This window comes from Mus caroli, unplaced genomic scaffold (genome assembly GCF_978045245.1).
Source record: "Mus caroli unplaced genomic scaffold, Mus_caroli_1 scaffold_2, whole genome shotgun sequence".
Taxonomy (NCBI): Eukaryota; Metazoa; Chordata; class Mammalia; order Rodentia; family Muridae; genus Mus; species Mus caroli.
In genome coordinates, this window is record NW_028227257.1 from 28594707 (window position 1) to 28609441 (window position 14735).

Genomic DNA, 14735 nt, shown 5'->3' on the forward strand with positions numbered 1-14735 from the left:
CACTTCCTCTCATTGCAGAAGCCCTGGGCACAGGACAAAGTTAGTGCCCAGACCACTTGCACAAGGATGATAGCCCCACACCACTTGCACAGGTATTTGTCTCATACCTTTCTCTGCAAAGATGTGAAGAGGGTCACTACCAATTCATTTTCTTTTCTTTAGAATTAGAAACCAATTCATTTTCTTTTCTTTAGAATTAGAAAAACTTTTCTCACCTAAGTGGCCCATGCCTTTCCCGAAACATTGCCCCTAATGCCATTGGAGAGAGACCAACCTCTGCCATCTCTGTTGTGTGGCTCTAGGGACAAGATGAACAACAGTGTTTACTCTAGACAGAGTGAGCGCTAACAGCAGGTCAAACACATGATTTTACCTGAGCTCAGTGGGGAAGCCCATAAAATTATTAGGGTTACTCACAGGAGCATGGGTACCTCACCCAGGCGCCACCAGCCTTCTTCCCTTTAGCTGTTGTCCAGTGCTGTTATAACCTTGGGCAAGGGTCTTCTGAATCTTGGTATCTTCCTGAGCTTTCTCAGCCTGATAAGTTTTATTTGCTTCTCCATCTTGTGAAACTTCCTACTGACTAGAGGAGGGAATGTTTCAATTTGGAGGAAAAAGCTGTGCAGCAGTCAGAAAACATCTACCTACTACCCTAACTGCCCTTGTGTTGTGGGCCTGCGGTGACAGAGCTGGGTCATCTCTAGGTTCCCCCTCCAGGGTTGAGTCTGGTTCAGTCTTTTTTATTCTCTAACTTGCCCGTTCCTAGCCGGGCGTGGTGGCGCATGCCTTTAATCCCAGCGCTTGGGAGGCAGAGGCAGGCGGATTTCTGAGTTGGAGGCCAGCCTGGTCTACAAAGTTCCAGGACAGCCAGGGCTATACAGACAAACCCTGTCTCGAAAAACAAAAAAAAAAAAAAAACTTGCCTGTTCCTTGTCTCCTGTGCCTCCCTACTGCCTGCTCCTCGCCCATCTGACTATACTTCTTGCATTTTGGCTCCAGTTGTAACATTTTCATCCTAATTTCTCGTTACTTCTTGCCTAGTGCCTTCCACCTTGCCATTTGAACGTGTTTATCTATGTAGCCAAATGCCTGCATTAGGAATAGCAGTCCTGTACTTGTGTTTCCCTCTCCTGTTGTCAAAGGCCATTAACATATAACTAAGTGGGATTTGACTTTCCAACCCTGTTACACTATCTCAATAGCGCACTTGATAATGGCACATAGGTATCTGGACTTTAGTCAGACAATGGGGCTCCTGCAGGGTATTGTGCAATGTGTATCAAGTAGGTGATGTGATGGGCTGGCTGAGGGAATGGTGGAAGATGCTAGGTCCCAGGGATTTACTGTGCTCCACCTCCTGGGAGAGCTCACTGTAGGGAGCAGACACTGCTGTCATTGTTGCCTTTGCTCTGCTGTCGCTGCTTCTGTGCTGAAGAGCCCTATGGGTCCCCTTTCTGAGTAGTGCTTCGGCATGACGGAGGGAGATTTCTCCTAGGGCTGTTCTGGTTAGATTCTTAGAACAACAGAACATGGACAGCAGAGATATGAAGGGAGCCACTGGACAGAAGGAAGCCCACAAGGAAGATAAGTCTGGGCAAGTTGCAGCAGTTTCCGTTGTCCCTGAATAACTGCAGGGTGGGGCTGTAGCCTTGGCCTGGTGGCCTGGGTCTCCTTGGAGGCTGGCCTCCTGGTGGGGACGAGGACAGTGGGCATCCTCTGTAAGGGTGCCCAGGTGTCTGATGCTCCCCACTGACAGGATGGGTGCCCTCTTCTAGCCCTACTAGAAGTTGCTTCCTTGAGAGCCATGGGAGCCATGCCCTGCTGCACCTTGCCTGCAAATGGAAGCTAGTCACTGACAAGAGCGTTTGTTTTGTAACTGCTCCTTATGGAGAGCCAAGCAAACAGATTTATTAAAGAAACATGAGAGAAAGTCTGTGGGGTGCAAGGGGCTCCAAACAAAGGAAACGCTGCAGAGCTATGTTGTAGAGACCTTTTATAGGATTTATGGCAGAAACTGGACAGAGACAGGTAGTTTCAGCTGAGATGTTTTGTACTTTCAACATATCTCCTGGAGAGATGACTGTACAGTGCTCACCCAGGTAGGATGGTGGCTACATGCTGAACCGCCCTCTGTTCATCTTTGACTTGCCTTGTCAGGTGCTAACCGTAGCTTGTCTGCTGGCAGCTAGCCCTGGAAGACTTGTAAGTGTTGCTGCTCTCCTACCTTGGCTAGTATTTTTCTGGCTGCTAACTAAATTGTGTTATCTTTGTTCTTCTGTTTACATGCCTGAAAGTTCTTGGGTTAGGGTCAAAACACACTGAGGCAACACACTTGGAGATAAGGAGTTTGTTTAAAGTGTTATCAGCACCACAGATAGACAGACAACAGCATTTCAGGGCCTCCAAAAAGAGTTCAGGCCACAGTGCCAGAGACAGCTTTCATGGTCTTTTTAAAAAAAAATTTTGTATTACTTTTTTGAGATTATAATACAATTAAACCTTCCTTTTCCCCTTTCCTGTATCCAATCCCTTCCATGTATCTTCTTGCTCTCTTTCAAATTTATAGCCTTTCTTTCATTAATTGTTGTTGCGTGCATATGTTTTTGTGTTGTGTTAGTCTGTGTCTTTGTGTGTTCCTAAATATTATGTATATGTACCTAAATATAACTTATTCAGTCTTTAAAATATTACTGTGGTATGTATATTTTCAGAGCTGATTTCTAGATAGTCCGTTGCTATGTGCTCTTCCCTGGGGTCAATACGCCTCCCACTATCAGCATTCTTTTTCACATGTAGTTTTTGTATAGGGGCAAAGCTTCGTGATCTTTCTTCTCTTCACTTTATCCTGTCTATTGCTGCTGTCCTTGTTCATCTCATGTGTGTGTGCTGAGCATAACTTCTGATATTACTAGGAGATACAATCTCAGAGCAAAGTCTCTGATTGTCTGGCTCTCACAACCTTTCAGCCCTCTTGTTTGCATTGTTGCCTGAGTCTTAGATACAGTAACTGTATTGTTGTATACACATCCATAAAAATTAGTGAAAGAGAGGAGATGAGAGAGAGAGGGAGGGAGAGGGAGGGAGGGGGAGAGAGAGAGAGAGAGAGAGAGAGAGAGAGAGAGAGAGAGAGAGCAAGAGAGAGCACTTGTGTACATATGAGGATGTCAGAAGTCAACTATTTCCTTTCTAATCAACTTGGAAGTTAGCTCTCCTCTGCCACTTGGACCATTCAGGGACCAAGCTCATGCGACCAGCCTGCCCCTTTCTTCCTAGCCATCTTATTGGTACCACTTCCATGCTTTTTCTCCTTGTTGTTGTTATATATTTTCTTTATCTACATTTCAAATGTTATCCCCTTTCCTGGTCCCGTCGCCCCCCCTCGCCCCCCCGCTCACCAACCCACCCACTCCTGCTTCCTGGCCCTGGCATAGAGCCTTCACAGAACCAAGGGCCTCTCCTCCCATTGATGGCCAACAAGGCCATCTTCTTCTACATATGCAGCTTGAACCATGGGTCCCTCCATGTATACTCTTTGGTTGGTGGTTTAATCCCTGGGAGCTCTGGGGGTACTGGTTGGTTCATATTGTTGTTCCTCCTATGGGGCTGCAAACCCTTCAGCTCCTTGGGTCCTTTCTCTAGTTCCTCCATTGGGAACCCTGTGCTCCGTCCAATGGATGGCTATGAGCATCCACTTCTGTATTTGTCAGGCACTTTGGCTTGTCCCTCCTGCCACCCTGTGTGTCAGTACTCCTGAGAGACTAGTTCTCTCCGGGAGGAATTTGGGTATGGAGACCTGTGATACAGGGTCAGCTCTGGGATGCAGACAGAGACCAGAGGATCCTGTTCCCAGCTGATCCTTGGTTCCTGTGTCCCAGTAGCTCTGTGAGTGTTTCTTCTTGGGCCAGGAATTTGAAGAGAAGTGGTGGTCTTACCTGTGTAGGTACTCCAGACCTGCTCTCTCCTGGCAGTATTTGTATATGTAGCTCTGTGGCACAGGATCAGCTCTGGGTGCAGATGGAGACCGGAAGGCTCCTCAGTTCCTGTGTCCTGAGGGTTCTGAGCGGGTTCCTCTGAGCAGCAGTGGTGGTCCTTCCTGCACTTACAGTCTTGTCTGCATTCCTGGGAGGCTTGCTCCCTCCTGGTACTATTTGGTTATGGAGCCCTGTGCCAGAGGATCTGCTACAGGCAGAGAGAGAACCGGAAGGCTCAGCTTTTCTTTAAAAAAAAAAAAACAAAAAACCAAACAAACACAGAAGTAGATGCTCACTGTCAGCTATTGGATGGATCACAGGGCTCCCAATGGAGAAGCTAGAGAAAGTACCCAAGGAGCTAAAGGGATCTGCAACCCTATAGTTGGAACAACATGATGAACTAACCAGTACCCCGGAGCTCTTGTCTCTAGCTACATATGTATCGAAAGATGGCCTAGTCGGCCATCACTGGAAAGAGAGGCCCATTGGACTTGCAAACTTTATATGCCCCAATACAGGGGAATGCCAGGGCCAAAAGAATGGGAATGGGTGGGTAGGGAAGTGGGGGGGGGTATGGGGGACTTTTGGAATAGTATTGGAAATGTAATTGAGGAAAATACGTAATAAAAAAAAAAGACAAAGATCACCAAAAAAAAAAAAAAAAAAGATTTATTGTGAGTACACTGTACAGATGGTTGTGGGCCTTCATGTGGTTGTTGTGGGAATTGAATTTTTAGGACCTCTGTTTGCTCCGGTCAACTCTGCTCACTCAGTCCCTGCTTGCTTCAGCCCAAAGATTTATTTATTATTATACATAAGTACACTGTAGCTGACTTCAGACACACCAGAAGGGGTATGTTTCTTTACAGGTGGTTGCTGGGATTTGAACTCAGGACTTTCTAAAGAGCAGTCAGTGCTCTTATCCGCTGAGCCATCTTGCCAGCCCCAGCTTTCATGGTCTTAAGGAGAGTATCCAAAGCTCTCAAAAAAGAGTGATTGGCCTGCTTGACGTTTTACTGTGTGGCCCTTTTTTCCCTCTCTGCCTGTGGAGAATTGACTCTGGCCTCAGGGCATTGTCTCATATGGTCTCTTGATTTCTCTGTGGATGTGGAACCTTTTCCTTTCAACATATCCCATGACTTTTGTCCCTTCAAGGGCACTATACCTGGCCAATGCCTATTCTGTGTGTGTGGATAACGTAACATGCAATGCTCTTGAGGACTGGTAATGTGCTCCAGCAATAATCTTGTGGGTTTTCAGACACCTTGAGTGCTACCCTGGCACTTCACATTTGGCACATCCAGAGTGGGACTTAGCATTGACCTCACCAAGTCTTGTTCCTCATCTCCAACTCCTGTCCTGCATTCAGGTCACCCAGATCTCTCTTCGGGCGGTCCTAGGATCAGCACAGAGGGAAGAGGCGAGGTAGCTCTTGGCCTTATGAAGCTGCCTTCTGTTCGATAAAACCCAAGACATATCTGCTATACATGAGGGTTCCTCAGCTCCATGGCCAGGCTGATCTCAGCTGGCACATCCACCTCTGTAGCTACACTCTTTCAGAATCCTGATCCTGACTTCTCCTGAACCCACAGCCTAAGCCGTGACTGCTTGTCTTATGGCCTTTTCTGTGCTCCCCTCGCATGTTAGTTAGGATGGTGTAGCTGAGCAGATCAGAGGAAGAAGGAGCCACAAGGAAGTGTTGGGTGGAGAGTATTCCCTTCAGTCTGGAGACCACAGTCCATGCTGCAGGTGTCCTGGACCTTCAGACTGCACAGGATTGCAGAGTGTGTTTTTACCTGTGGCTCGTGCTTGCCTATGGAGTACTTTCTAGCCCCAAGGGTTTGGTGTCCTGATGTAACCAGCATACCTAGCAAGAGTGAGGGTTTTTTAAAGAGCCACATGTGACCCTCACTCTGGCTATCTGGACCATTGAAACAAAGCACCTAGGGAGTTGGGATTTCTGCCAGAAATCTCATACTGAGGGAAGGAAATTACTGACTCCTGGTATGAACTAAGGGGGATCTTGTCCCTAGGAAAGCAAAAGGATTTCACATAGTGCGGACAGCTTGTCAGACCACCTTGCAGAAGAGACTAGAGTCAAAACAGTGATGGGTCACAGAAGAGGCAGGACCATACCTTGATCGGGAGTGCAGTTTATGCATATCTCTTGCCTTCTAGTTAAACCTTAACCTCGAGACAGGACCCTGAAGATAGACTTACTAGTGATAAATTTAAAGACACTGTGGGTACCTCTCTCTCACAGGACGGGGGTCACTGAGTCTATTTGTCCCTGTTCTTAATGTGGGCACATTGAATGTATCTGCTTTCCACTGTTAACTTGGCTCTTTTTTGGCTTATTGTGATGGTGGCTGAGCCTGGCTTGTTGGGGCACAGGCTGCAACCCTGAGTTATGGGGAATGGTCCTCAGTTCTTTAGCTATGTGTTCTTGGACTGTTGGTGTCTCACTCCATAAACAAAACCAAAATGTACTTGAGAAACTGTAAAGAGCACCTGGTGTTCAGTAGGAGCGGCCTTGCCTAACCTGACTTTCCCAGTTTTGTTTCAAGTAATAGCACATCCACTATCAGCTGATCAGTGTCCTCGAGACCAGCAGGTGCTCAACAGTGTCTGTGAGCCACACTGGAGGTTAATCGTCCAGCTTCTAAGGGAGGGTCGTGCCACCATGCAGGGCCCACAGCCTGCTTCATAGCCATCCCCTCGCCACTTGTCTCCTTTTCTCCTTCCAGCTACTTCCTGTGCTGTCCCTCCAAAGTACATGAGTGGCTCTAAGTGGTATGGCCGTCGGAGCCTACCTGAGCTCGGTGACTCTGCCACTGAAATCAAATATGGATCAGAACAGCAGACCAAGGGCATCGTGAAGCCTCCGCTGAGACGCTCTGCATCTCTGGAAAGTGTGGAGGTCAGTCAGCCAGCCCTTCCCATTTAGACTGCCAAACATTAGGGAAGTAATTGTTAATTTGTCACTGTCCATAGGTGGAATGTGGGCAACTCCTGTCAAAGCTGGCTGGATTCTGCTCTGGGATGCAGGAGCTTTCTGTATTTTCAGTGTGGCTTGCTGGTAGTTTATGCTAAGGAGCCAGAGTATGAAGAACAAGGCTCATGACCAACCTTATGTCTGAACCCTTGGCTTTGGAGAGGTGTTAGTCTTTACAAAGACTCTGCTTAGTGGGACCACAGCCTTTTGAGTTTCAGCCTGGGGGTGCTAGCCCAGAGCACATCTTTAGTGACCCCTACTACCCCAACATCCTTTGGGCTTATTCCTGATGTTTCATCCACTATCACCCATTGGGGCACTCACATCCTTCTCTTCCCTTTTTTTATAGAGCCTCAAGTCAGATGAAGATGCTGAGAGTGCGAAAGAACCTCAGAATGAATTATTTGAAGCACAAGGTAAGCCATAGCTTCATATTTCCTGCTGTGCCTGATTAGAGCTCTGAGAGCCAGATTGTTGGAGGGGACAATGTCTTAAAGAACTGCATGTTGTGTGTGTGTGAGGCCCTCGTAGGTTCCTCCTCCAGAGATGGTTGAAATGTTGGCATAGCCCCAGAGGCAGTCACCTGGTCTTCATTTTCCTCCAAGACTACCACTTGCAGAGACAGAGGCTTCCAGACAATGTTGCAGGGTGCTGCTGCTCTTAATCATGGCCAGTTAGTTCCAGTGTAGACCCAGACGACAAGTGTTACTCTTAGGCCAAAGGGATCTGCTTGGCTGGCTTGCAGTCTCTTGTGCTGTGAAGGGGTAGTCTCAGACCCTACCAGGGTTTGAGTTTCCTCCAGCAGCGGGTAGCACATGGTTCTGCTCCTGAAGAGACTGGCATAGCAACCAAAGATCCACAGTTGGAGCGAATGGGTACGTGAGCATCCGGAGAGTACAGCTGGACCAGGGGCTCTTGGCCATCAGAAGTGCTGTTGTCTGTGTGTGATGCTGAGCTCCAAATAGCCACTGGGTGCACAGGCATGACCTGGCTGTGGACTCCATCAGCACCTTTCTGCGATGGCAGTTGCATTACATGTTCCTGCGGGTACAGAAACTCACACAAAGTTTTTCATAGTAGTACTCTAGGAGACATTACAGAGGTTCTATAGATTTATTCAGACTCCTGCTTGCCTATGTTGCTTCTGTGATGAGAGATGATGAAATAGTGCTTAGGAATCCTAGGTTGGCTCACTGAGTAGAGTGCTTGTTATATAACCAGAGACCCTGATTCAGATTCCCAGCACTCATACAAAAAGTTGGGTTTGTCAGCCCACATCTGACATCTAGTGTTGGGGATGGCCTGTGGCTCTCATGTCCGGGTTCGAGCCTGGAGGGCATCTTGAAATCTGGAAGAAAAGAAGGAGCCTAGGCGGGTTGAGAAATAACAAAACCAAGACAACTAGTCTGCTCAAGGTTCAAATTTTTTTTTTAAATGTGTTCTTTTTTTTTTTTTTAAAGATTTATTTATTGATTATATGTAAGTACACTGTAGTTGTCTTCAGACACTCCAGAAGAGGGAATCAGATCTCATTATGGGTGGTTGTGAGCCACCATGTGGTTGCTGGAAGGTTCAAATTTTTAATGGCGGACACGCTTTATAAAGGAGAGGGGAAAGCCCATTCCCGCCAAATCATCCTTGGAGCCCAGCTGCAGGTGACCACGTGTAGGCTCCAGAACAGCTAGGCAGCAAGTAGCAGCAAGCAGCAGTGCCAGAACAATAGAGTGATCCAGGGAGGCAGGCTCCACCCTAGGTGATCTCCTTAGTGGCAACAAGGTCAAGCCTGGCTCAGCCTCTTCAGGCTTATGGGAGGCTACAGTCTAGCACTGGCAAGGTAGAGACACTGGGATCCCTAGGGCTTGCTGACTACTTAGGCTAGCCCAGTCAGTAAGCTCCAGGCTCAGTGAGAGACTCTGTCCTGGAGAGTAAGGTGGTAAGTGATTAAGACACCTGACATCTCCATGTGTTACATGTATGTGTATCAGTGAACACATGCAAATAGACAGACCAGACAGACAGATACATACACACTCACACACACACCACACACACTAATAAAAAATGAATTGACTCCTGGAACTTAACTGGGGAGATAATACCAAGGTTAGTGGCAAACAATTTGAAAGCAAGAAGACAATATGCAATTAGCTGCCAACACCAGTCATGCCACAGAAGTGATAAAAGTAGCTTGGCAGCATGGGGGTGTCAGGGCCTGAACACTCTGCAGGCCCTGAGGAACTGTCCAGGGGACAATAACCTAGGCCCTTCTGACCCCTTCGACAGGCTGAAGGCAGTCTGAGCAACTCTTACTTAGTGCAACCCGAGGCTCATGCAGAGGGTTTTTGATGAGCTTATGAATAAGAGTGAGGTTCACACCAGGCCTTGATGGCCACAGCAGCCAAGTGCTTCATGCTGCTGCAGAGCTTCTCTGGGAAGGGGATTGTAGTGCTTAGGAAAAGTTGAAGGAGGTGGGTAGCATGGTTCAGTGCTGAGATCCATGAAGGCTGAGTCCTGAACCATGGGAGGATGGGAAGGTCACTCACATAGCTGGTCTGTGGCTCAGCTGTAGACTGCCTTTGAATCAAAGGCCCTCTCAGCACGGCTTCCTCATAGCATAATGGCTCCGGTCTCCTCATGCAAGGTCTGGCCCGCTGCGCTGTTGATCTCCTATGTTATGGGAGCCTATCCTACAATCACACAGCATGACTTCTTTTATGTTCTGCTGGTGAAAGCTGTCTCAAGGCTTCTGAGGTTGCAGAGAGGCTACAGACCCCTGGGTATTGGTGGAAGAAAAAAATACCAGAATTTGGAGTTGTGTTTTTAAACTGCCTAATGTTGGAAAGCCAAAACACTGAAGGCAGTCATTTGAGACAAGGGGAGAAGAGAGACCATGAACGCCACATGTTCTTCAGTAAGCAAGTAGGGCGCAGACTGCATGGCCCTTTAGAGCCAGACCTGTGAGACCGAGGGCAGCAGGAAGTTGCTGTAAACCTTTGGAGAGGTCAGTGATGAAAGACGCTCATGTGTTGGGCTTCAGTGACCAGGAAAGAGGTGCTAGGGCTGGCTGAACAAACTGAATTCTCTTCTGGCTGCAGAGTGCCCAGCCCCATACTTCCTGTAAAGAATGGGGAGGTGCCCAGTGGATGCATTTGTAGAGCTGAAAAGACACTAGCCCACTTAGAGGCCAAGGACCAAGTCTAGGACTCATTGTTCTGCACACAGAAATCCCCAGCACTGGGATAATTCCCTGCAGTCTGTGTCTTGGGTCAGGCTGCACTGGCCACAGGCCCTTTGGTGTGCTTTCTACTGCCCAGCCCATGGTGTCATTTGGAATACTCCAGCTTGGCTCTCCATGGAGGACATGGCTTTTATGTTACTTGTTGAGTTATGAAAGTAACTAATGCCCATAAGCCTAAGTTATGGCTTCTTTATTGTTATTGTTTATCAACATTTAACTATGACCCTCCGTTGCTTCAGGCCAGCTGCGATCCTGGGGTTGTGAGGTCTTTGGGACACTCCGGAAATCCTGTAGCCCCTCCTTCAGCACTCCTGAGAACCTGGTCCAGGGCATCTGGCATGAGCTGGGGATTGGAAGCAGTGGTCACTTGAATGAGCAGGAGCTGGCTGTGGTCTGCCGAAGCATCGGGCTCCACAGTCTTGAGAAACAGGTGAAGGCCTGGGGCCACCTCAGTGTCATGGTATGTGTAGCGGTCACATTGAGTACTGAGCCTGGAAAACCAGTTCACCTTCAGACAGCAGTTTTTCTTCTGCAATTTGTAATCTCAGATCTTTTTGTTGTTGTTGTTGTTTTTTGTTTTGTTTTGTTTTTGTTTTTTGAGACAGGGTTTGTCTGTATAGCCCTGGCTGTCCTGGAACTCACTTTGTCGACCAGGCTGGCCTCCAACTCAGAAATCCGCCTGCCTCTGCCTCCCAAGTGCTGGGATTACAGGCGTACACCACCACACCTGGCAATCTCAGATCTTTTGATGGCTCCTGGTGCCATTGTCTAAAACTCTGAGATACCTTTGAGAGTCCATCTTCACCCACATAATTCATCCTCATAAACTCTCAGCTGCCATTGCGGGTCTCAGCTGCTTCTAAAAGTTTCACTTCCAGCCGTCCTTCTGCCTGAACCAAATATCTTTCTTCTTCTGCCCCGCCCAACCCAGCATATGAGCCTTGCTACACCCCGGGTATAGAGGTATAGATACCAGTTTTTTGGGAAGACTTGGACAGGAAGGTGGCTGTGGTGATACCATAGGTTCCCACCTGTTGTTGTTCCTACCTGGTATCCTTGCTGGACCATGAACTCTAAGGTTCAGGCTGGGTTTCCAGCAAAGCCCTGGCCCAGTGGATACTTGAGTATCTCTAGAGCTAGGATGCTCAGATGCTGCCCCCTCCCAGCTGGCAAGACGGGAGTATCCAAACAAACCAGCCGAAGCAGCCTTTGTAAAGCAGCTCGATAGACAGTTTAATCTTTAGATAAACTAAGAGCCCTAGGTGGGTGCTTGGAGCCAGAGGGACAGAGCAAGGTGGCTCTCCAGGCCTGAAGGGTGCTGGCTTTTGTCTAGGAACTTGAAGAACTGTTCAGCAAACTGGACCAAGATGGAGATGGCAGAGTGAGTCTTGCAGAGTTTCAGCTTGGCCTGTTTGGTCATGAGCCTCCTTCGCTTCCAGCATCTTCCAGTCTGATCAAACCAAACAGGCTTTGGTCTCATTATCAGGTAAAATGGGAGAATTAGATGTCACACACCAACAGTAGTTGGTGTTGCTCCTTGCCAGATGAGGGTGCTGGCTGATGATTGTGCCAGTGTCACGGCACTGAGCATAGAAGCTGTGTAAATGTGCACACACCTGTGTGTGTGCAGTGCTCTTGGGCCTTGAGCTTGTCTGGTGGTGCTCATTCCTGACTGTGTCTTACCTTCTCTGAGCTCTGTGTTCATCTCTAAAATGGAAGCAGTCTGAGCTCGTACGTACATCAGGAATATCAGAGAATAATGCGATATGGGGAACACAGCCGTTCCTTAGATTGTTCTCTCTATGTGCCACCGAGTTATGGTTTTCAGTGAGACTGCTGTCTCCCTCTCCCTTTCTGCACTAGAAATGGGTTGTAGAGTAGTATGACTTGTCTGAGATTTTTCCTCTGTGGATTATTTTTCCTGACCTGAAGTTGTGAATTTTATTTTGTCTAAGCCACTTTGCCCACTGGTGACTGGCCCAACCCTTTGTTTTATTAGCATCAGGACATAGCACAGGCTAGCTCTGGGGACAGGCACTGCTATGGGCAAGATGCACTTGAGAATCTGAGGTTTTGACTGAGTCAGTGGGGATCTGCAAGGCAGACACTACAGAATGGTAACAGCCCTGCGAGTCAGAAATACCAGGAGCTGAGTGTGGAGCTGTGGTGGAGTGGTGGAATTCTTTCCCAGCAAGAACAAGCTCTGGGCCATTCTTAGCACCACATATAAACACATAAATGCAAGTCTGAGAGCCTGAAGATGAGACTACCCCCCCCCCCCCCGCACACACACACAAGCCATATTCAGTGTTGGTTCAGCTGGATACACCCTCTGAATGAGGCCACGTGTTTCTCGTGCTTTGGTATCACTGGCACATGTTATCAAATAGTATCCTCAGAGTCTCTGAACCTCCTCCTACAAGACCCCGCAACTGTCTAGACACCACAGGCTAGCATGTAAGGAGGGCTGTGGGTCCCATGTGCTTCTCGGAAGTTGCCTCTTCACATAGTAGCCTCATCCATGGCAGAGGTCATGGTCTAGAATGTTGTAGACGTTACAGCTCCCTTCTGTATACCTTACTTCTTTCCTTCCCTGCACTTGGTGACCTGCTTCCATGTTTCTGGCACTGTGGATGTTGGACCATCTTCCCACCTTATTCAGTTTGCTCACAAACTACATACAGGTATACAGCACAGGCATACAGCAGCATTCATACATACTGTACTGTGCTCACTGTGCACACATCATCTAGACACGCACAACTTACTGAGTGCACACTCATCCACCATACTTGCATTGCTATTGTAGATGTGGCACATCCATTTTATATGTGTATCTTCTGTGCACACACTTTAAACACTCACCACTTGTACACATGTATGTTCACTATACACTCATTACCAATTATGTACATATTTTCTGTATGTACACCCATTCTAGACATGCTCAGGTTCTCTATGTGTGTACCCTCTCTAGACATGAGAACTTCATGAAGACACATGGCATCCACTGTGCCTGCACATCCACTATATATAGATGTGCTTAGGCTCTGTACATGCATCGCCCAGGGTAGAAACATGCGTACACATCCACACATGCACTGAATGTGTGCACATTCACATCTACAGTGCACAGGTACCCACTATAGATTTGCGATGTCTCTGTGCACCACTCAGTGTTGACCTGTGCACATTCCTGTATATGTGTACCTACTGTGTACTCCACATCTCCTGTATGTGCACATCTGCTGAAGACAAGCACAGGTTCTCTATATGCACAACCATTGTAGGTACACAGTAGAACAAAGGTTCTATATGTACACCCATATAGATATGTCCACATCCACTATACTTACTCATTGTATATAAACACATCTTACTCTATGTGCTCCTGCTATAAACATATGTTCAGGCTCTGTACATACACAACCAGATAAACATTTGCTTATCCACTGTACATGTGTATACATATGTGCACATCAAATGCAGGTGTGTACCTACCGTAAACATACATAATCACAGCAGACATTTATTTATTAAATGTATAAACTTACTGTGTGTTTACATACATGGCACACATTCATGTGTGCTCACAGTTTGTATACAAATATGTACATATATTAACATATGCCCACACTCACTCTGCATACTTTGTGCATGCACATACACTGTGCACTTGTGGCACATGCTGCCAAGACAAGGAGAGGATTAGTCTGTAAGACACCAGATTCCTGTCCTCCTGATGTTTCTTGTTTCATGCCTGCCTCTTACTTTGGGCAACATTCAAGACTCAAGGACTTCAGCAAAGTGACCAGCTTGACTGCAAGGTTGAGCCTGCCATGTCCCATGTGGACTCTGGTGGCTTTATGTGACTGTGCCAGCTCCAGGAAGGCAAGCTCCAGAGGGATTCACCTCCACCACGTCCTTCTTCTAGATCCAGAGGAGGGACTAGCAATTCCTCAGTGCATTTGGGTATCAGAGCTTGTGTTCAGGTGGGTCAGTAAACATAGCAGAGACATTCTCTCCCTTTGTAAATGGAACAAGATGTCTGCTTTGTTGTAAACAAAAGGATTGAGAGACAGCCACACCTCTCAGCAAATACTCTCTCCCTGGGCATGCTGGAGAGGTTGGGCCAGCTGAAAGAGCTGGTGGTGTATTGGACAAGAGGGGCACTGGAGCTGCAGGAATGGTGGGAGTCAAGAGAACCTCTAGCATGCCCTGCCCAGAATGCTGCACTCTGATGAAAGGTTTGCAGGCTGCTCTGGGAGAGTTGTCAGACTGAGGCCCAAGAAAAGGGCAAGCTAGGAAGGGGAGAAGACAGGCTGGTAAGTGTTGGAGAAAGCGTTTCAGCCTGGGAATCTTGAAAAGAGAAAGGAGATGGAGGAGCTGCAGGTGGTGAGGGGAGTTCACAACAGCCCGTCTGTTTCCTGAAGCAGGGAGTGGGTCCTGGGTGCAGTGGGTGCACGGTGTTCCCTAGTATACAGCAAGTACTACCTCCCTCAGTTCCAAGGTTCCTTACAGTGGAGACTTG

At 47.7% G+C, this 14735-nt stretch overlaps 1 protein-coding gene across 2 annotated transcripts in view; it reads left to right on the forward strand.

Annotated features, from left to right (window-relative positions):
* The window catches only part of Ninl (ninein like), a 76110-nt gene that overhangs the window by 30430 nt on the left and 30945 nt on the right, over positions 1 to 14735 (forward strand). For both annotated transcript variants that reach the window (XM_085833458.1, XM_021156253.2), the window contains exons 4-7: positions 6719 to 6891; positions 7316 to 7382; positions 10444 to 10634; positions 11538 to 11690. In XM_085833458.1, coding sequence (XP_085689584.1) covers positions 6719 to 6891; positions 7316 to 7382; positions 10444 to 10634; positions 11538 to 11690 — 584 coding nt within the window. The remainder of the gene's footprint in view (positions 1 to 6718; positions 6892 to 7315; positions 7383 to 10443; positions 10635 to 11537; positions 11691 to 14735) is intronic.